Genomic DNA, 22,226 nt, shown 5'->3' with positions numbered 1-22,226 from the left:
ATATCCTGGCTGGGAGTTTTGCTCGAGTGTTTCGGCAGGATTTAAACTAGTGTGGCAGGGGGGTGGGGAACAAAACAGGAGGTCAGTAAATACTGAGGCTGGGGTCGAGCTGGGGGCCAGGGCAAGGCTAGCTAAGAAGAGGAGCACTCTGGAGGAGGAGGACCTGACTGGGCCTGGAGGTCTGGAGTGCATCTGCTTCAATGCGAGGAGTGTAACGGGTAAAACAGACGAACTTAGGGCCTTAATGCTTGTGCGGAATTTGGATGTGGTTGCGGTGACGGAAACTTGGTTAAAAGAAGGACAGGACTGGCAGCTGAATATTCCGGGGTATCAGTGTTTTAGGCGAGACAGAGGAGGGGCTAAAAAAGGTGGGGGAGTAGCGATATTAGTTAAGGAGCATATTACCGCGGTGCAGAGGGTAGACAACTTAGAGGGGTCATGTACTGAGTCGCTGTGGGTGGAACTCAGAAACAGGAAGGGTGCAGTCACTATGCTGGGGGTGTACTACAGACCACCCAACAGCCCACGGGAAGTGGAGGAAAGGATATGTCAGGAGATTCTGGATAGGTGCAGAAAAAATAGGGTTGTTGTAGTGGGGGACTTTAATTTCCCTGGCACAGACTGGAAAGTGCTTAGAGCTGGGGGACCGGACGGGGAGGAATTTGTAAAATGCGTACTGGAAGGTTCTTTGGAACAGTATGTAGATAGCCCGACTAGAGAGGGGGCTATACTGGACCTAGTTCTGGGAAATGAGCCCGGTCAGGTCGTCAAAGTTTCGGTAGGGGAACATGTGGCAAATAGTGACCACAACTCTGTTAACTTTAGGATAGTAATGGACAAGGATGAGTGCTGTCCTACGGGCAGGGTGCTAAATTGGGGGAAGGCTGACTATAGCCGGATTAGGCAGGAATTGGTGGATGTTGATTGGGAGAGGATGTTCGAGGGTAAGTCCGCGTCTGGCATGTGGGAGTCTTTTAAGGAACTATTGATAAGGCTGCAGGATAGGCATGTGCCTGTAAAAAGGAAAGATAGGAAAGGTAGGATTCGAGAGCCGTGGATAACCAGGGAAATTGAGGATCTGATTAAAATGAAAAGGGAGGCGTACGTTAAGTCCAGGCAACAGAAAACAGATGGAGCTCTGGAGGAATACAGAGAGAGTAGGAAAGATCTCAAACGGGGAGTTAGAAGGGCAAAAAGAGGGCACGAGATGTTCTTGGCAGGCAGGATTAAGGAGAATCCTAAGGCATTCTATTCATACGTTAGGAACAAAAGAGTTGTCAGGGAGAAAATCGGACCTCTCAGGGACAAAGGAGGGGAATTATGCTTAGAACCCAAGGGAATAGGGGAGATCCTAAATGAATACTTTGCATCGGTATTCACGAAGGAGAGGGGCGTGTTAACCGGGAGTGTCTCGGAGGGAGGTGTTGACCCGTTAGAGAAAATCTCCATTACGAGAGAGGAAGTGTTAGGTTTTTTAGGGAACATTAAAACTGACAAAGCCCCAGGGCCTGATGGCATCTATCCTCGACTGCTCAGGGAGACGAGAGAGGAAATTGCTGGGCCTCTGACGGAAATCTTTGTCGCTTCTTTGGACACGGGTGAGGTCCCTGAGGATTGGAGGATAGCGAATGTGGTCCCGTTGTTTAAGAAGGGTAGCAGGGATAACCCAGGAAATTATAGGCCGGTGAGCTTGACGTCCGTGGTAGGGAAGTTGTTGGAGAGGATTCTTAGAGACAGGATGTATGTGCATTTAGAACGGAACAATCTCATTAGTGACAGACAGCATGGTTTTGTAAGAGGGAGGTCGTGCCTTACAAATTTGGTGGAGTTTTTTGAGGAAGTGACAAAAACGGTTGATGAAGGAAGGGCCGTGGATGTCGTCTATATGGATTTCAGTAAGGCATTTGACAAAGTCCCACATGGCAGGTTGGTTAAGAAGGTTAAGGCTCATGGGATACAAGGAGAAGTGGCTCGATGGGTGGAGAACTGGCTTGGCCATAGGAGACAGAGGGTAGTGGTCGAAGGGTCTTTTTCCGGCTGGAGGTCTGTGACCAGTGGTGTTCCGCAGGGCTCTGTACTGGGACCTCTGCTATTTGTGATATATATAAATGATTTGGAAGAAGGTGTAACTGGTGTAATCAGCAAGTTTGCGAATGACACGAAGATGGCTGGAATTGCGGATAGCGAAGAGCATTGTCGGGCAATACAGCAGGATATAGATAGGCTGGAAAATTGGGCGGAGAGGTGGCAGATGGAATTTAATCCGGATAAATGCGAAGTGATGCATTTTGGAAGAAATAATGTAGGGAGGAGTTATGCAATAAATGGCAGAGTCATCAGGAGTATAGAAACACAGAGGGACCTAGGTGTGCAAGTCCACAAATCCTTGAAGGTGGCAACACAGGTGGAGAAGGTGGTGAAGAAGGCATATGGTATGCTTGCCTTTATAGGACGGGGTATAGAGTATAAAAGCTGGAGTCTGATGATGCAGCTGTATAGAACGCTGGTTAGGCCGCATTTGGAGTACTGCGTCCAGTTCTGGTCGCCGCACTACCAGAAGGACATGGAGGCATTGGAGAGAGTGCAGAGAAGGTTTACCAGGATGTTGCCTGGTATGGAGGGTCTTAGCTATGAGGAGAGATTGGGTAGACTGGGGTTGTTCTCCTTGGAAAGACGGAGAATGAGGGGAGATCTAATAGAGGTATACAAGATTATGAAGGGTATAGATAGGGTGAACAGTGGGAAGCTTTTTCCCAGGTCGGAGGTGACGATCACGAGGGGTCACGGGCTCAAGCTGAGAGGGGCGAAGTATAACTCAGATATCAGAGGGACGTTTTTTACACAGAGGGTGGTGGGGGCCTGGAATGCGCTGCCAAGTAGGGTGGTGGAGGCAGGCACGCTGACATCGTTTAAGACTTACCTGGATAGTCACATGAGCAGCCTGGGAATGGAGGGATACAAACGATTGGTCTAGTTGGACCAAGGAGCGGCACAGGCTTGGAGGGCCGAAGGGCCTGTTTCCTGTGCTGTACTGTTCTTTGTTCTTTGTTCTTTGTCATCCAGACTCGAAACATTGGCTCTATTCTCTCTCTACAGATGCTGTCAGATCTGCTGGGATTTTCCAGCATTTTCTGTTTTTGTTTTACTTTTATAATAAATGATTCGGTCTGATTGGAATCCCCACGACCCTCCTGCAAAACAGAGAGAAAGTGGTGGCAAAAGGAGAAAAAGGATATAGAACATAGAACATAGAACATTACAGCGCAGAACAGGCCCTTCGGCCCACGATGTTGCACCGACCAGTTAAAAAAAAAACAAAAAACTGTGACCCTCCAACCTAAACCAATTTCTTTTCGTCCATGAACCTATCTACGGATCTCTTAAACGCCCCCAAACTAGGCGCATTTACTACTGATGCTGGCAGGGCATTCCAATCCCTCACCACCCTCTGGGTAAAGAACCTACCCCTGACATCGGTTCTATAACTACCCCCCCTCAATTTAAAGCCATGCCCCCTCGTGCTGGATTTCTCCATCAGAGGAAAAAGGCTATCACTATCCACCCTATCTAAACCTCTAATCATCTTATATGTTTCAATAAGATCCCCTCTTAGCCGCCGCCTTTCCAGCGAAAACAATCCCAAATCCCTCAGCCTCTCCTCATAGGATCTCCCCTCCATACCAGGCAACATCTGGATGATAGAGTCTGTGTTCTCATTCTCCGAGCCCATGTAGAATTAAGAAAATGAGTGATCCAGTTTATAAAGAATAGAAATTACCCATCCCTAACAAAACCTGATCAAATTCAAATAGGTTGAGAATATAACAAAACAATTAATAGATGAAGTTTAAAATCAAGTTTATTTTGTTGTTAGAGAGGGGATTTTTCACAGTAACTTCATTGCAGTGTCAATGTAAGCTTACTTGAGACTAATTATAAACTTTAAGTTTTTTAAAGTTATTTTGTTCGAGGGGTTCAGAATAGGCTATTGAAACATGGTGGACTGACTTAGACTAACGTAGAATAAGGACTACAACATGCCTTATTTATATTATACAAAGGTACTGTCTGCATAGAGACACATATAACCACTGGTAGAGAATTTAAACATGTATTTCAAATTTAAATATGTACTTTTTGTACTAAAATGTATACCTTGGCCAAACTGCAGACTGCCCTAAAGCATAATGGGATAAAAGCTGAGTGAGACAAGCCACATTCTGTCAGAACAGTGAAGCCACAGAGCACAGTTTTTATCAGTATGAGTTATAAAAGTAAACGCTTCCCAGACACTAGAATGAATAGAATTATTCATTTTTTACTGATAAGGGATGGCTCAGCAGACAGTGGAAAGGAACTTTTGAACCCTATAACCTATGTAATAGAAGTTGCTGAGAGTCTGTTAGAAAGCAACCTTTGAACCCTATGGACCTATGTAAGTGAAAGTTGCAAAGTAACAGTGGGCAGGAACTTTCAGATTCTACAGACCAATGAATTTCCATTCTTCCAGAAGATCGGATGTTATTGGCCAAGGTAAATATTGTACACGAACACGATTGGAGCATCCAGTTAGGATGACAGAGTGGGCGGGTGAAATGAACTTTCAAAATAGTATAACTACGCGGCCAATGTATTGTAACTTTAGAAAGGAGTTGGACTGCTCGGCTGCCTTTCTCCCAGCGCATGTTGGTCAATAAATAATGCCTTTAACCAGTATACTGTCTTTTTCAAATCATTGTATTAGCCGGGTTCAGCTCAATACTTAGCCTCTGAGAAAAACCCCCATCATATGGTTCCATAATGGTTCGATCAAGCAGACGCAGCATGGATTCATGAAGGGAAAGTCGTGTTTGACGAATCTACTGGCCTTTTATGAAGATGTCACTAGTGCGGTTGACAGAGGGGAACCGGTGGATGTGGTGTTTTTAGATTTCCAGAAGGCGTTCGATAAGGTGCCTCACAAAAGGTTACTGCAGAAGATTGGGGTACACGGAGTTAGGGGTAAGGTGTTGGCGTGGATTGGGGATTGGCTATCTAACAGGAAGCAGAGAGTTGGGATAAATGGGTGCTTTTCTGGTTGGCAGTTGGTGACCAGTGGCGTGCCGCAGGGATCGGTGCTGGGGCCTCAATTGTTTACCATTTACATAGATGATCTGGAGGAGGGGACTGAATCTAGGGTATTCAAGTTTGCTGATGACACGAAGGTGAGTGGGAAAGCGAATTGCGTGGAGGATGCGGAAAGTCTGCAGAGAGATTTGGATAGGCTGAGCGAGTGGGCGAGGATCTGGCAGATGGAGTATAACGTTAGCAAATGTGAGGTTATCCACTTTGGAAGAAATAATAGTAAATTGGAATATTATTTAAATGGAGAAAAATTACATTGTGCGACTGTGCAGAGGGACCTGGGGGTCCTTGTGCACGAATCGCAAAAACTCAGTCTGCAGGTGCAGCAGGTGATCAAGAAGGCGAATGGAATGTTGGCCTTTATCGCAAGGGGGATGGAATATAAAAGCAGGGAGGTCTTGCTGCAACTGTACAAGGCACTGGTGAGGCCGCAACTGGAGTACTGTGTGCAGTTTTGGTCCCCTTATTTGCGAAAGGATATATTGGCCTTGGAGGGAGTGCAGAGAAGGTTCACCAGGTTGATACCGGAGATGAGGGGTGTAGCTTATGAGGAGAGATTAAACAGATTGGGTCTGTACTCGTTGGAAATTAGAAGGCTGAGGGGGGATCTTATAGAGACCTATAAGATAATGAAGGGGCTGGATAGGGTAGAGGTGGAGAGATTCTTTCCACTTAGAAAGGAAACTGGAACTAGAGGGCACAGCCTCAAAATAAAGAGGGGTCGGTTTAGGAGAGAGTTGAGGAGGAACTTCTTCTCTCAGAGGGTGGTGAATCTCTGGAATTCTCTGCCCACTGAAGTGGTGGAGGCTACCTCGTTGAATATGTTTAAATCACGGATAGATGGATTCCTGATCGGTAAGGGAATTAGGGGTTATAGGGATCAGGCGGGTAAGTGGAACTGATCCACTTCAGATCAGCCATGATCTTATTGAATGGCGGGGCAGGCTCGAGGGGCTAGATGGCCTACTCCTGCTCCTATTTCTTATGTTCTTATGATTTAGTAAAAGGGGTGATAGATGTAACACCCCTGCATTAGAGTAAAATCACATGTTTGTCAAATGTTCTACATCAAGGTTCTAATATCAGCAAGGTTGTTTACTTGTTTGAGGAACAAACAGTTTCTAGATTACAGACAAACCTTGGGTGAAGTTTTAATCGGCAAGATAGGAATTTTAGACCAATGTTTTGTATTCTGACTAACAGTACAGCATTGATATCTGTATTGCAGCTGAGAGCTGCGTTAGAATGAGTGAACTTGGGCTTTGCAGGTTGGACTCTGGTTGTGGAGGTACTGAATGCCCCTGGGGCAGGATTTTGGGAAATCGCCTTTGGATCAGGAACCTGAGGAAAATTCATATTTCTACAGGGGTGGCCACCCATTTGAAGTGATAAAAGTCGCTTGTGTACTTCATAGAAACATAGAAAAACTACAGCACAAACAGGCCCTTCGGCCCACAAGTTGTGCCGAACACATCCCTATCTTCTGGACCTACCTATAACCCTCCATCCTATTACGCTCCATGTACTCATCCAGGAGTCTCTTAAAAGACCCTATTGAGTTCGCCTCCACCACCACTGACGGCAGCCGATTCCACTCGCCCACCACCCTCTGTGTGAAAAACTTACCCCTAACATCTCCCCTGTACCTACCCCCCAGCACCTTAAACCTGTGTCCTCTCGTAGCAGACATTTCCACCCTGGGAAAAAACCTTTGAGAGTCCACCCGATCTATGCCTCTCAACATCTTATACACCTCTATTAGGTCTCCTCTCATCCTTCGTCTCTCCAAGGAGAAAAGACCGAGCTCCCTCAGCCGATCCTCATAAGGCATGCCACTCAATCCAGGCAACATCCTTGTAAATCTCCTCTGCACCCTTTCAATCTTTTCCACATCCTTCCTATAGTGAGGCGACCAGAACTGAGCACAGTACTCCAATTGGGGTCTGACGAGGGTCTTATATAGCTGCATCATTATCCCCAGACTCCTAAACTCAATCCCTTGATTGATAAAGGCCAGCACACCATCCATCTTCTTAACCACCTCCTCCACCTGCGGGGCCGATTTTAGAATCCTCTGGACCCGGACCCCAAGGTCCTTCTGATCCTCTACCGTGCGAAGAGTCTTTCCCTTTATTTTGTACTCCTTCATCATTGTACCTTTTTAAAAAATAAATTTCAACTCATTTGCTATTTCAGAGGCTTTTTTTGATGGTTAAGTCCCTTTCAAATTAAAGCATTGAGAGCGTCAATATGGAACTGAGTTACCATGCTGTTGTAACCAAATCAAATTAAGTTTAAATATTAATAGTATATCCCTTTAAAACTGACAGAAGAGCTCTATTAAAGTTCAAAAAAGATTCACAAGGATGTTAGCAGAGCTGAGTGTGTTTAAGTCACAGGATGGATTGAACAGGCTGGGGATAATTTCTCCAGGAAAGAGAAGGCTGAAGATTGACCTGATAGGGACTTTAATGAGTGTGATAGGGTTGACATCATCAAGTCAGCACTGTGATTACAGGATAGAAATCCGGAACTGACAAATCTCGTTCTCACAGAAAATCCTTCTTCATCTCAAATTATAAATCTCTGTCCCCACACATTCCCTCCTTCCTAAAGTAACGTTTATTTATTAGTCAAAAGCAAGGTTTACATTGACACTGCAATGAAGTTACTGTGAAATTCCCCGAGTCGCCACCTTCCAGTGCCTGTTGGGGTCAATGCACCTACCAGCATGTCTTTCAGACTGTGGGAGGAAAGCGGAGCCCCGGGGGAAATCCACGCAGACCTATTGATTGTAACATTAAGTCATCCTAATATCCTCCTCTTGCTTTTTCTCCAATTTTCCTCCCCTGAAGGTGCTGACTCTCGACTTCAGTCTCATACTCACCGATTGCCCTCCCCAATATGTCACCCAGTTCTCTAAATCATTTCACCTAAAGTTAACAACCTGTTTTGCGATAAGGTGACGTTCCAATCCAATCCAGTGATACCCCATGTGTACTTTGTAAAAGGGCGGGGTCACTGCGCCCCACTTTCCATTCCAGTCCCAGGGTTTTGGAGACTGCGGTCCGGATGCGTAATGGCGGCTGCACCTCCCACACTCCATCGCGCTGCAGAAAACGCTCTACCCGTCGCGCGGCGGGCGGTCCGGGACTGCGCATGTCCAAGGGAGAGGCAACATCTTTGTTGATTTAAAATCCCAAACACGTTACACCCAAACACCAGCAAAATCTTTGTTCTTTATCTGGGGATAAAATTCTCAGTTATTCCAAATTCCTCCAGGCTATGCTTAATATTTCCGCATTTAACTTATTCCCAGAAATCCTCAATTATAAACTAAAATAGACACATGAGTTTCCGGGCAGTCTCAGGAATATGGTCAAGATAGTCCAGTCCCACAATGCCTCACATTCAATCTGCAGTCCTTAAATTATAACAGAATATGTGGCTGTATGTAGCTGCCTTGGCCATGGTCAACCCAACCCCAAGGGTGCCTTCTTGAACTGCTGCAATGCCTGAGGTGTACGTACACCCACAGTGCTGTTAGGAAGGGACTTCCAGTTACTGAGAGAGACAAGAGATGAAATTGCTGGGCCTCTCACAAAAATCTTTGTTTCTTCATTGGACACAGGTGAGGTCCCAGAGGATTGGAGAATAGCAAATGTGGTCCTGTTATTTAAGAAGGGTAGCAAGGATAACCCGGGTAATCATAGGCCAGTGAGCTTGACGTCCGTGGTAGGGAAATTGTTGGAGAAGATTCTTAGAGATAGGATCTGTACACATTTAGAACTGAATAATCTCATTAGCAATAGACAACATGGTTTTGTGCGAGGGAGGTCATGCCTCACAAATTTGGTTGAGTTTTTTGAGGCGGTGACAAAAATGACTGATGAGGGAAGGGCCGTGGATGTCGTCTACATGGATTTTAGTAAAGCATTTGACAAGGTCCCTCATGGCAGGCTGGTGCAAAAGGTTAAATCTCACGGGATCAAAGGTGAGCTCGCTAGATGGGTACAGAACTGGTTTGGCCATAGAAGACAGAGGGTAGCAGTGGAGGGGTCTTTTTCTGATTGGAGGTCTGTGACTAGTGGTGTTCCGCAGGGCTCTGTATTGGGACCTCTGCTGTTTGTGATATATATAAATGATTTGGAAGAAGATGTAGCTGGTCTGATTCGTAAGTTTGCGGACGACACAATGATTGCTGGAGTTGTGGATTGTGATGAACATTGTCAGAGAATACAGCAGGACATAGATAGGCTGGAAAATTGGGCGGAGAAATGGCAGATGGAACTTAATCCAGATAAATGCGAAGTGATGCATTTTGGTAGATCTAATGCAGGGGGAGCTATACAATAAATGGCAGAACCATCAGGAGTATAGACACGCAGAAGGATCTGGATGTGCAAGTCCACAGAACCTTAAAGGTGGCAACACAGGTGGAAAGGGTGGTGAAGAAGGCATATGGCATGCTTGCTTTTATTGGACGGGGCATAGAGTATAAAAGTTGGGGTCTGATGGTGCAGATGTATAGAACATTGGTTCGGCCACATTTGGAATACTGCGTCCAGTTCTGGTCGCCACACTACCAGAAGGACGTGGAGGCTTTGGCGAGAGTGCAGAAAAGGTTTACCAGGATGTTGCCTGGTATGGAGGGTATTAGCTATGAGGAGAGATTGAGTAAACTAGGGTTGTTCTCCCTGGAAAAACAGAGGTGGAGGGGCAACCGAGTAGAGGTTTATAAAATTATGAAGGGCATAGATAGGGTGAACAGTTGGAAGCTTTTTCCCAGGTCAGAAATGACAAACACAAGGGGTCACAAGTTCAAGGTAAGGCGGGCAAGGTTCAATATAGATATGCAGGGGACGTATTTTAATGATAACCACATGAACAGACTGGGAATAGAGGGATACAAACGGATGGTCTCGTTCGGAACACATGATCGGTGCAGGCTTGGAGGGCCGAAGGGCCTGTTCCTGTGCTGTATTGTTCTTTGTTCTTTAAAATAGACACATGAGTTTCCGGGCAGTCACAGGAATGTGGTCAAGATAGTCCAGTCCCACAATGCCTCACATTCAATCTGCAGTCCTTCAATTATAACAGAATATGTGGCTGTATGTAGCTGCCTTGGCCATGGTCAACCCCAACCCCAAGGGTGCCTTCTTGAACTGCTGCAATGCCTGAGGTGTACGTACACCCACAGTGCTGTTAGGAAGGGACTTCCAGCTACATATTCCAGACTTTCACTAGACTGTAGGTGGATACCAGATTGATATATTCCATTCAACCACACCCAAGGTGAGTTATTCAAATTCCTTTATTGTCCAGGACAATACATTCACAATATCTTTAAAACAGAAATTAAACATTCCCATTTGGTTTCAGGTATTAACATATTCTGTTAGTTTGTTCTTTATTGTCAATGTCAGGCTGCGGTTGTTTTCCTTGGAGCAAAGGAGGTTGAGGGGAGATTTGATAGAGGTGCACAAGGTTCTGACAGGTTGAGATAAGGTGGACAAAGAAAAGCTGTTCCCATTAGCTGATGGGACAAGGACGAGGGGGGACACAGATTTCTTGTTTTGGGTCAGAGATGCAAGGGAGGGGGAGTGGGGGGAGTGGGGGGCGGGGGGGGGAGTGGGGGGCGGGGGGGGGAGGGCGGTGGAGATGTGAGGAAGAATATTCTGATGCAGTGAATGGTGATGACCTGGAACTCGCTGCCTCCGAGGGTGGAGGAAGTAGCGACAATAAACAATTAAAAAGGAAATTGGATGGGCATTTGGGATGTTCCAAACAGAATGAAGAACAAAGAAAATTACAGCACAGGAACAAGCCCTTTGGCCCTCCAAGCCTGGAGCAACCATGCTGCCCGTCTGAACTAAAACCCCCTACCTTTCCGGGGACCATATCCCTCTGTTCCTATGCTATTCATATATTTGTCAAGACACATCTTAAAAGTCACTGCCGTATCTGCTTCCACTACCTTCCCCGGCAACGGGTTCCAGGCACCCACCACGCTCTGTGTAAAAAACCTGCCTTGTACATCTCCTTTAAACCTTGCCCCTCGCACCTTAAACCTATGCCTCTCGTAATTGACTCTTCCACCTTGGGAAAAAGCGTCTGATTATCCACTCTGTCCATGACCCTCATAATCTTGTAGACTTCTATCAGGTCGCCCCCCTCAACCTCCGTCGTTCCAGTGAGAACAAACCAAGTTTCTCCAACCTCTCCTCATAGCTAATGCCCTCCATACCAGGCAACATCCTGGTAAATATTTTCCGTACCCTCTCCAAAGCCCCCACTTCCTTCTGGTAGTGTGGTGACCAGAAATGAACACTATATTCCAAGTGCGGTCTAACTAAGGTTCTATAAAGCTGCAACATGACTTACCAATTTTTAAACTCAATGCCCCGGCCGATGAAGGCAAGCATGCCGTATGCCTTCTTGATTATCTTCTCCACCTCATTGCCACTTTCAATAACCTGTGCACCTGTACACCCAGATCCCTCTGCCTATGAATACTCTGAAGGGTTCTCAGAATCACAGAATCACAGAAACCCCACAGTGCAGAAGGAGGCCATTCGGCCCATCGAGTCTGCACCGACCACAATCCCACCCAGGCCCTACCCCCACACATTTACCCACTAATCTACGCATACCAGGATTCTAAGGGGCAATTTTTAACCTGGTCAATCAACCTAACCTGCACATCTTTGGATGTGGGAGGAAACCGGAGCACCCGGAGGAAACCCACGCAGACATGAGGAGAATGTGCAAACTCCACACAGACAGTGACCCGAGCCGGGAATTGAACCCGGGACCCTGGAGCTGTGAAGCAGCAGTGCTAACCACTGTGCTACCGTGCCGCCCATTTACTGTATATTTCCCATCTGTATTAGACCTTCCAAAATGCATTACCTCACATTTGTCCGGATTAAACTTCATCTGCCATCTCTCTGCCCAAGTCTCCAACTGATCTATATCCTGCTGTATCCTCTGCCAGTCCCCATCGCTATCCACAATTCCACCAACCTTTGTGTCGTCCACAAACTTACCAATCAAACCAGTTACATTTTCCTCCAAATCATTTATATATATTACAAACAGCAAAAGTCCCAGCACTGATCGCTGAGGAATGTCAGTTGTCACAGCCCTCCATTCAGAAATGTACCTTTGCACTGCCAACCTCTGTTTTCTTCTGACTAAATATCTCTAAACTTCCTAACACCCTGTCACTCTGTGATCCTTGTGACATTTGAAACCAGGTATTCACAAAAAGGTTCAAAGAGCATCAGCCCACTGGAGGCTGAGACCGGCCAGTCCAGCACAAAGAAACCCTCTGACCCTTCCCATTGACCAACTGTGAGAATGAACAAAATGCAATCCTGGATGCAACTGAGAGCAGAAACAATAACAGCAGAATCCAACCCCTGTCATCACTCGTGAACTCGCTGGTGTCTCAGCAGCCGGGATGAAATGCTGAAACCCTTCCCACACTGAGAGCAGGTGAATGGCCTCTCCCCAGTGTGAACTGGCTGATGTGTCCGCAGGGTGGATGACCGAGTGAAGCCCTTCCCACACTGAGAGCAGGTGAATGGTTTCTCCCCTGTGTGAACTCGCTGGTGTGTCCGCAGGTCGGGTAACCGAGTGAATCCCTTCCCACACTGAGAGCAGGTGAATGGTCTCTCCCCAGTGTGAACTCGCTGGTGTGTCTGCAGGCTGGATAACTGAGTGAATCCCTTCCCACACTGAGAGCAGGTGAATGGCCTCTCCCCAGTGTGAACTCGCTGGTGTGTCTGCAGGTGGGATGACTGAATGAATCCCTTCCCACATTGAGAGCAGGTGAATGGTCTCTCCCCAGTGTGAACTCGTTGGTGTGTCCGTAAGCTGGAGAACTGATTAAATCCCTTCTCACACTGAGAGCAGATGTACAGCCTCTCCCCAGTGTGGCTGCGCCGATGAGCTTCCAGCAGACATGGGGCTCTGTATCCCTTCCCACAGTCCCCACATTTCCATGGTTTCTCCATGGTGCAGGTTTCCTTGCCTCATTCTTGGGTGGACAATCAGTTGAAACTTCGTCCACACACACGACAAGATTACAGTCTCTACCCGCTGTGAATGGTGTGATATTTATTCAGACTGTGTAACTGGTTAAAGCTCTTTAGTCAGTGCATTGGAACACTCTCACTCAAGTGTGGCAGTGTGTTGGTGCTTTTTCACTCACACTGACATTTCAAATCTTTTCAAATCGACAGACTGGACAATCATTTCTCCTTCTGGATTCAAAGTCCGATGATATTGAGGTCCCAAGGAACACGATTCTGTCACGCCTAGACGTGACGTTTGAGATTTCGGCCTGTGATTCCTCTTTCAATATCCTGAAAATGAGTTTCCAAAAGTCATCAGTGTCAGTACAGGATAGAAATTCAGAACAGACAATTTCTATGGAACATTCTTTCCTCTCTCATTCCCCAAAAGCTGTAAATCTCCATTCCACACACTCTCTCCCCATTCTCAGCAGGTCTGGCAGCACCTGGATGGAGAGAAAAGAACTGATGTTTCAGAGCTTTGACAAAGGGTCATTTAGACAAGAAACATCAGCTCTTTTCTCTCCTTACAGATGCTGCTAGACCTGCTGAGATTTTCCAGCATTTTCTCCCTTGGCTTCAGACGCCAGCATCCGCAGTAATTTGCTTTTATAAGGCTGCAGATACCTCCTCCCAAGTAACATGCGTGTGCCCAAGACATCACCACTTGTTTCCCTTACTTCTTTAGCCCCCATGGTGCTCTCTGCAGTAAACACAGAGGAGAAGTATTCATTAAAAATCTCACCCATCTCCTGTAGCTCCACACACAGATGGCCATACTGATTTTTAAGGGGATCTATTCTCTCTCTAGCCACCGTCTTACTCTTAATATAGCTATAGAACCTCTTGGAATTTTCTTTAATCTTACCTGCCAGATCCATATCATACCCTCTTTTTGTCCTCCTGATTTCCCTCTTCAGTATTTTCTTACACTTTTTATAGTCAGAGTGATTCACTTGTCCCCGATTGCCTAAACCCAATGTATGCTTCCTTCTTTTACCTGACCAGAGCCTCAATGTCCCTTGTCTGCCAGAGATCCTTAAATTTACCATTCTTTCCCTGCATCTTAACAGGAATATACTGCCCCTGGACTCTTGATATCACACTTTTAAAACCTCCCATTTGCCAGTCATTCCTTTCCCTTCAAACAAATTCACCTAATCGACATCTGCTCGATCCTGCCTAATGCCCACAAAAGTGGCCCTGCTCCAGTTTAGGGCCTTGACCTGTGGACCTGTCCTATCTTTTTCCAGAACTATTTTGAAACTATTGGTGCTCCCAATAGTGCTCCCCGACTGACACTTCAGTCACTTGCTCCACCTCATTTCTTAACTGTCTAATAGAAAGTGAGTCCAGGAATTGATAATGAAAAATAAGGAGCTGGGAGATGAATTGAACAAGTATTTTGCCTCGGTGTTCACAATAGAGGATACAGTTAAAACTCAGAAACAGCTGGAAATCAGAAAACAGAAGTGTGGGATGAACTCTGAAAAAGCACAATTCCCAGGGAAGTGGTCCTCAGCAAACTGTTGGAGCTGTGGGCTGATGAGTCCTCGGGTCCTGCTGGGCTTCATTCTCGGGTCTTAACAGAGTGAGATAGTTGATGTGTTGTTCAATTTTCTAAAATTCCCCATCGGGAATTGGATAAAGGGAAACCGGTGGATGTGCTGTACTCAGATTTCCAGAAGATATTTGATGAGGTGCCACATGAAAGGTTATTGCAGCAAATAAAAGTTCATGCTGTGGGGATGACATATTGGCGTGGATAGAAGATTGGCTAACAGCAAACAGTGGGCAGAAATGGATCATTTTCTGGTTCGAGAGAGAGAGAAACCTGGACCAACCTTTCCAGAGTCTGCACCCTCCCTGGATTCACTTCCTTTCTCTTCAGTTGCTGCAAGTCCACAATTTCCCCCAGAATGAGATAAGAAATGGAAAGGGGATGAAGAGAAAGTGTTTTACTCACAGATGTTTGAGACTGGAGGAAGTTTGAGTCTGTCTGAAGATCAATCTTCATTCACACAAAGCCCACGCTCTGATTGGCTGGAAGACCAGAGTCCTTCCGGTCCTCCAACTCTTCCCATTGGTCAACACCTCAGCATGAAGATCAGAGGGTGGGTTCTCCCCCGCACATGCGCAGCTTCCCCTCTCCCTCGCACATGTGTCGTCCTGGGCCGGGGGGAGGGAGAGCTCACTGAGCGGTTTCTCGCTCTTGCCGGAGCCGTCAGCCGGTTGCCTGGAAACCTTGGCTCGATGTGGTGTCGGGGGAGGGGAACAATGGGTGGGGGCGGGGCTCCTGGGTCCGCGCGCCCGGGCCTGCGCACTGGAACCCAGAGACGTCACCGCGGAGCAGAGTGATTCCTATTGGCTGATTCAGGCAGGGCTCTATTGTGACGTCACAATGCGGAAGTTGTCCAATGAGCTTCAGAGTGAAACTCCCTCCTCTGGTCAACATCTGGGAGGAAATCAATGTTTCCCCCTTTCCAATTCTTTCCTCATTCTGGGGGAAGTTGGGGACTTGCAGCAACTGAAGGAAATGAAGTGAATTCGGTCTGTATATTCCACACATTTTTACTCCAGTAATGTAGACATTTATCTGTCTGGCAGCCTGCATGGAAATTTTCAGCTCTCTGCATCCAGGGCAAGAAGCAGTGAGCATGGATCTGTCAATCACACATGAGGATGGCCTCAACCGGGATCTTGGGTTCATGTCACACTATCTTTAACCCCCACGACTTGCCTGGGCTTGCAAAATCTCACTAACTGTCCTGGCTGGAGAATATACACATTTCTTTAACCTGTGCTTAACCCTCTCTCCACTCTCATTGTCTGTACCTTTAAGACTTAATTACGTTTAAAGACTCGTATTCCAACCATTATCTTGTAAATTGAGTTTGTGTCTTTATATGCCCTGTTTGTGAAAAGAACTCCCACTCACCTGATGAAGGGGCAGCGCTCTGAAAGCTTGTGGCTTGTGCTACCAAATAAACCTGTTGGATTTTAACCTGGTGTTGTGAGATTACTTACTGTGCTTACCCCAGTCCAACGCCGGCACATCTTTGGACTGTGGAAGGAAAACCGGAACATCCGGAAGAAACCCACACAGACACGGGGAGAATGTAGAAACTCTGCACAGACAGTGACCCGAGGCTGGAATTGAACCCGGGTCCCTGGCGCTGTTAGGCAGCTGCACTAACCACTGTGCCACCGGGCCACATGTCAGTGTCATCGCCCGACTCCAGCCCAGTCTCAGCTCATCTGGAACCCTCACCCATTCCATTGTGACATCACACCCTCACCCATTCCATTGTGACCTCACACCCTCACCCATTCCATTGTGACGTCACACCCTCACCCATTCCATTGTGACGTCACACCCTCACCCATTCCATTGTGACGTCAGGGCTTCACTCTCCGATCACAATCCCTGCCGGCCTCCCACATGCAGCCTCAATGGCGGCAGTCAGCCCGGGTCTAACACTACAAGCTGCCGCTCCATTTGGTACAAAGCGGGGGACCAGGAAGTTCTTGTCCGGGGTTTGGGTTTGAACAACATGTTTACAAAGCCTCTCCACCCACCCGCCACATTTATCATTCCCCGCACGCCGCCCTCTACCTCGTATTGCTCTCGCTTCCAAACTAAAACCGGCCGTCCATCGCCATTACCCGCACTGATGTGGAGATGCCGGCTTTGGACTGGGGTAAACACAGCAACAAGTCAAACAACACCAGGTTAAAGTCCAACAGGTTTATCTGGTTCACCCGCACTGCGCATGCTTCAGGTCCCGCCCCTCATTCACACCGATTGGCTGGAGGACCAGCTGCTCCAGCTCGGTCCTCCAGCCCCGCCCCCTCTTCCTATTGGTCCGGCGCTGCCGTCAATCAGTGCCCGGGCATGTGATGTGAAGCATGCGCAGTGTCATTGCTGTCCTTGGCGCTTGTTTGTCCCGGAGAAGCGGAGTCAGCGTTAGGCGGTGGCTGGGAGGATTTGGAAACACTTTGTGGATCCGCAAACCCTTCAGAATCATTGTCAGCTCCCTGGTTTGCAGCTGCGGGGCTTCTCCCTCCCTCCCTCCCGGGAACAGGCCCAGGTTAACGGCCCCATCCTGGCTCAGCCACTGGAGGATGGTTCACATCAGAGGATGGGGGAGGGGGACAATAAATAAGAGGTTACACTTTGGCCTCAAATCAATGAGGACTCTGATCTCTGGGAAGGAAGGAAACCCTGGGAGGTGGGCGGGGAGGATTCACAAACACCCGCTGGAGGCCCCAACACCCCCAATAAGAGCCATTGGTTTTATTGTCAGTCTGCAGACAGCAGCTGGAGAACTGAACCCAATAAGAGTTTTAACAACACCAGGTTAAAGTCCAACAGGTTTATTTGGTAGCAAACACCATTAGCTACCATTAGGTGTTTGCTACCAAATAAACCTGTTGGACTTTAACCTGGTGTTGTTAAAACTCTTACTGTGTTCACCCCAGTCCAACGCCGGCATCTCCACATCAGAACTGAACCCAGACAGAGGAGAGGGAGGGAGCAAACTGGGAGTGGAGAAAAGAAATGGTGAGATGGGTTTGGATTTCAGCCCAGGGAGGAGGGAGAGTTTGTGGGACAGGAATTTATTGATTTGGGGAACAAGAGAGGAAGAAATTTTCCAGAGAATTAGAATTGCCTGTTCAAAATTTCTATCCTGGACTGACAGTGATTAATTTTGTAAACTCCTTTTACAGGTGAGGTGAAGAAACATCACATCAAAATCAGACAGAGTCTCGATTCACTTGGACTTAAATATCCTCAGACTTTGAACGTGGAAGGAGAAATGTTTGTCTTCTGTCTGGAGGAGAAGATTTCAAACATCAGTGTGACTGAAAAAGCACCAAGATACACACACACCCGAGTGAGAGTGTTTCAGTGAGTTGACTGTGGAAAGAGCTTTATCCAGTTACACAGCCTTAAAAAACATCACACCATTCACAGCAAGGAGAAACTGTACACATGTTCTGTGTGTGGATGAGGCTTCAACTGATCGTTTAACCTGGAGAAACATAAGGACACCAGTATCATGGAGAAACCGTGGAAATGTGGGGACTGTGGGAAAGGATTCAGTTACCCTTCCCTGCTGGAAAATCATCGGCGCAGTCACACTGGTGAGAGACCGTTCACCTGTTCTGTCTGTGGGGAGGGATTCATTCAGTCATCTGGCCTTTGGTCTCACCAGAGAATTCACACTGAGGAAAAGCCATTCATGTGCACCTCCTGTGGGAAGAGGTTCAGGCATTCTTCAGCACTCACTGTGCACCAACGCAGTCACACCGGGGAGAGACCATTCATCTGCTCCGTGTGTGGGAAGGGATTCACTCAGTCATTCCACCTGCTGTCACACCAGCGAGTTCATACTGGGGAGAGGCCGTTCACCTGCTCCAACTGTGGGAAGGGATTCACTGGGTCATCCCACTTACTGTCACATCAGCGAGTTCACATTGAGGAGAAGCCATTCAGCTGCACTGACTGTGGACAGAGTTTCAGACAGGCATCCTCCCTCGTTGCACACCAGCGAATTCACACTGGGGAGAGACCGTTTACTTGCTTTGTGTGTGGCAAGGGATTCACAGCTTTACCCACCCTGCTGAGACACCAGAAAATTCACACTGAAGAGAAGCCATTCAGCTGCACTGACTGTGGAAAGAATTTCAGGCAGTCATCCAACCTCACTGCTCACCGACGCACTCACACTGCAGAAAGACCATTCACATGCTCCGTGTGTGGGAAGGGATTCAATCGGTCATCCAACCTCTCTGCTCACCAGCGAGTTCACACAGGGGAGAGGCCATTCACTTGCTCCGTGTGTGGGAAGGGATTCGCAAAGTCTTTCAACCTGCTGGCTCACCAACGCACTCACACTAAGAGGCCATTCAACTGCTCTGTGTGTGGGAAGGGATTCACTCAGTCACAATGGCTCCTGAGACATCAACAAGTTCACAAGTGACTGCAGGAGTTGGATTTTGCTGTTTTTGCTGCTGTTCAGTATTGACAGTCTGACAATATTTTATTTCTGTTGATGTTAACAAATCCTATAACTAGCTGGAATTTAATATTCTGGAAGTGTCACTGATTTTCAGGGCTGCAATGTCACTTTTTAAAAGCACCACCAGTGATCTTCCCCCTTAATTGAAGAACTCTCAACAGGAACCTGTTTAGAATAAAGTTAAGAACTTTTGCTTCAATTCTAATTTGATCTTTGGGCAAAATCTACAATTCATTCTCTGAAAGATCCATCTGCAGGGCACAAAGTATTTATTTTCAATGCTTGTATTGAGATTTTCTGGAAAGCTACTCTTTGATGTTTAAGGGCTATTTTTTGGTTTCCAGGGCATCGTTTTCCATTCTCAGTAACTCCTTTATTAGTGATGTAGTCACATAGTAACATTACCTTTTGTGTTTCTGTTAGTTTACTTCTTTGAATAAGATAGCACAAATACTGAAGACTGTGTATATATTAAATCTTTTAAATTGGAATCTATGAATGATATTTTTTGTTAACTTATTTTAAAAATACTCCCATACTCTCTTTCCAAAATGAGAATTCTAACTATTTGACACAAGGTAACTGAATCAGATGTTTACTGGTTCAGACAGTGGAGCAGGAAAAATCTCTCCCGATTCTGATCTTCATTGTGTGTGGATTTACATTGATAACCCATCAATAACCTCACTACACCAGCTGAGATCAGCTCTGACCGGGGATTCTGTATGTTTTCTGTGAACGTTCAACTGCAAATAAAAGCAGTTTAGAATATGGACCTGGATGAATGGATCTCAATTTCTAATGTGACGACCCAAGTGATTGGTAAGTACGTTCACAATATCTGGTTACTCAAATTCCTGAGCTGTAAACCCCACCTTCTGAGATATATAAAAATAATCGAGACTTGTTCAGCAGAATGGGGAAAGCTCTGCCGATGGTTGGATCATTCCTTTTGAGGCTCACACTGCTATGAAACTGGTTCTGTAGCAGGAAGACACAACTCCTCCACACATCATCGATAGGCTGCTGTGTCAGTGAACTTCTTTTCTCAAAATAGGTGGCAAAGCTGTTCCTCCAATTTGAGACTCTGTCTCTGCAGATGTAGCAACACCGGGAGAGACAGAATCTGTGATTGGAGGAGATGGTCCTCACAGTTTCTGTCTCTCCCATGTACAGGATGATTTATTTTCTTCCAGTCGTTCCTCCCAAGACAGAATTTCTGCGGGCCTTTTGGCAAGTCATGTTGCAGCTTTATAGAACCTCAGTTAGGCCGCACTTGGAATACAGTGTTCAATTCTGGTCGCCACACTACCAGAAAGATGTGGAGGCTTTGGAGAGGGTGGAGAGGGTACAGAAAAGATCTACCAGAATGTTGCCTGGCATGGAGGGCATTAGCTATGAGGAGAGGTTGGAGAAGCTTGGTTTGTTCTCACTGGAACGACACAGGTTGAGGGCGATCTGACAGAAGTCTACAAGATTGTGAGGGGCTTGGGCAGAGTGGATAGAAGCTTTTTCCCAGGGTAGAAGAATCAATTACTCGGGGGCACAGGTTTAAGGTGCGAGGGGCAAAGTTTAAAGGAGATGTACGAGGCAGATCTTTTACCCAGAGGGTGGTGGGTGCCTGGAACTCGCTGCCGGGGGAGGTAGTGGAAGCAGATACAATAGTGACTTTTAAGGGGCGTCTTGACAAATACATGAATAGGATGGGAATGGAGGGATATGGTCCCCAGAAGGGTAGGGGGTTTCAGTTCAGTCGGGCAGCGTGGTTGGTGCAGGCTTGGAGGGTCGAAGGAATGTTCCTGTGCTGTAATTTTCTTTGTTTTCTTTTGAGAGTGAATTCACCATCCACAGCCATTTATTTTGAACCCTGGTTTGAAATATTCTCACTCTGATACACAGATTTAGATCTTACCACCAACCACCAATTCATATCCTCATCCGAGTCCCAGATTTAAATGTGGTTGTCCAAACTAGAAAACATATATAATTTGACTCTTTTTAAACCTGATTCACCACACCCTGCCACACTAACTACAAGAGATTGTGGTTGGGACCAGTTGTTCTGTTAAAGTCTGTGTTGTTCTCAATGATGACAGTTTTAACCTCTCCATAACCTGTCATAACCCTTCTGCCCTCCAGGGGGCTCTGTTTTTCTGATGGTGACATTCCCTGTTTACCCAGTCAGCCCTTGAATTGTTTGTGAATCCAGTCACATGTCGGTTAGACTGGATCAGGGCGGCAGATTTCCTTCCTTAAAGGGTATTACAGAACCAGATGTGTTTTTACAACAATTAATTCATGCTCATCAATATTTTTATTGAAACGTGGTGGGATTCAAACCCAGGTCCCAAAATCATTATAATAAATAGAGAAAATGCTGGATAAACTCAGCAGGTCGGTTCTTTTCAGAACTCCAGCATCTGCTGGATTTTGCTTTACCTCCAAATCATTCTCCTGGATTACTCCTGCTCTGACTCTAATTCCAGTCAGCTCAGACAACAAAAACAGGTTTCACAAAATCACAAACATTTAAAAAAGGGGGTAGACAAAAGGCAGGTAACTATAGGCTGGTTCGCTTAACTTCTGTAGGAGGGAAAATGCTTGGATCTATCATCAGGGAAAAAATAGCGAGACATCTGGATATAAATTGTCCCATTGGTAAGACGCAGCATGGGTTCATGAAGAGCAGGTCATGCTTGACTAATTTGGTGGAATTCTTTGAGAACATTACATGTGCAGTGGACAATGGGGAACTTGTGGATGTGGTGTATCTGGATTTCCAGAAGGCATTTGACAAGGTGCCGCACCAAAGACTGCTGCATAAGATAAACATGCACAGTTGTACGGGTAATGTATTAGCATGGATAGAGGATTGGTTAACTAACAGAAAGCAAAGAGTGGGGGTAAATGGGTGTTTTTCTGGTTGGCGATCAGTGACTAGTGGTTTGCCTCAGGGATCAATGTTGGGACCGCAATTGTTTACGATTTACATCAA

General features: G+C 46.5%; 1 protein-coding gene across 1 annotated transcript in view; it reads right to left on the bottom strand.

The window, feature by feature from the left end:
- The window catches only part of LOC144487552 (uncharacterized), a 119,737-nt gene that overhangs the window by 8,896 nt on the left and 88,615 nt on the right, over positions 1-22,226 (bottom strand). The window contains exons 6-7 of the mRNA XM_078205640.1: positions 15,724-15,732; positions 12,763-13,005 (exon numbers count right to left, since the gene is read on the bottom strand). Coding sequence (XP_078061766.1) covers positions 12,763-13,005; positions 15,724-15,732 — 252 coding nt within the window. The remainder of the gene's footprint in view (positions 1-12,762; positions 13,006-15,723; positions 15,733-22,226) is intronic.

The sequence above is a fragment of the Mustelus asterias genome, unplaced genomic scaffold (genome assembly GCF_964213995.1).
Source record: "Mustelus asterias unplaced genomic scaffold, sMusAst1.hap1.1 HAP1_SCAFFOLD_870, whole genome shotgun sequence".
NCBI lineage: Eukaryota > Metazoa > Chordata > Chondrichthyes > Carcharhiniformes > Triakidae > Mustelus > Mustelus asterias.
Note: the sequence above shows the minus strand (reverse complement) of the source record. Positions and strands in the feature narration are given on the sequence as shown.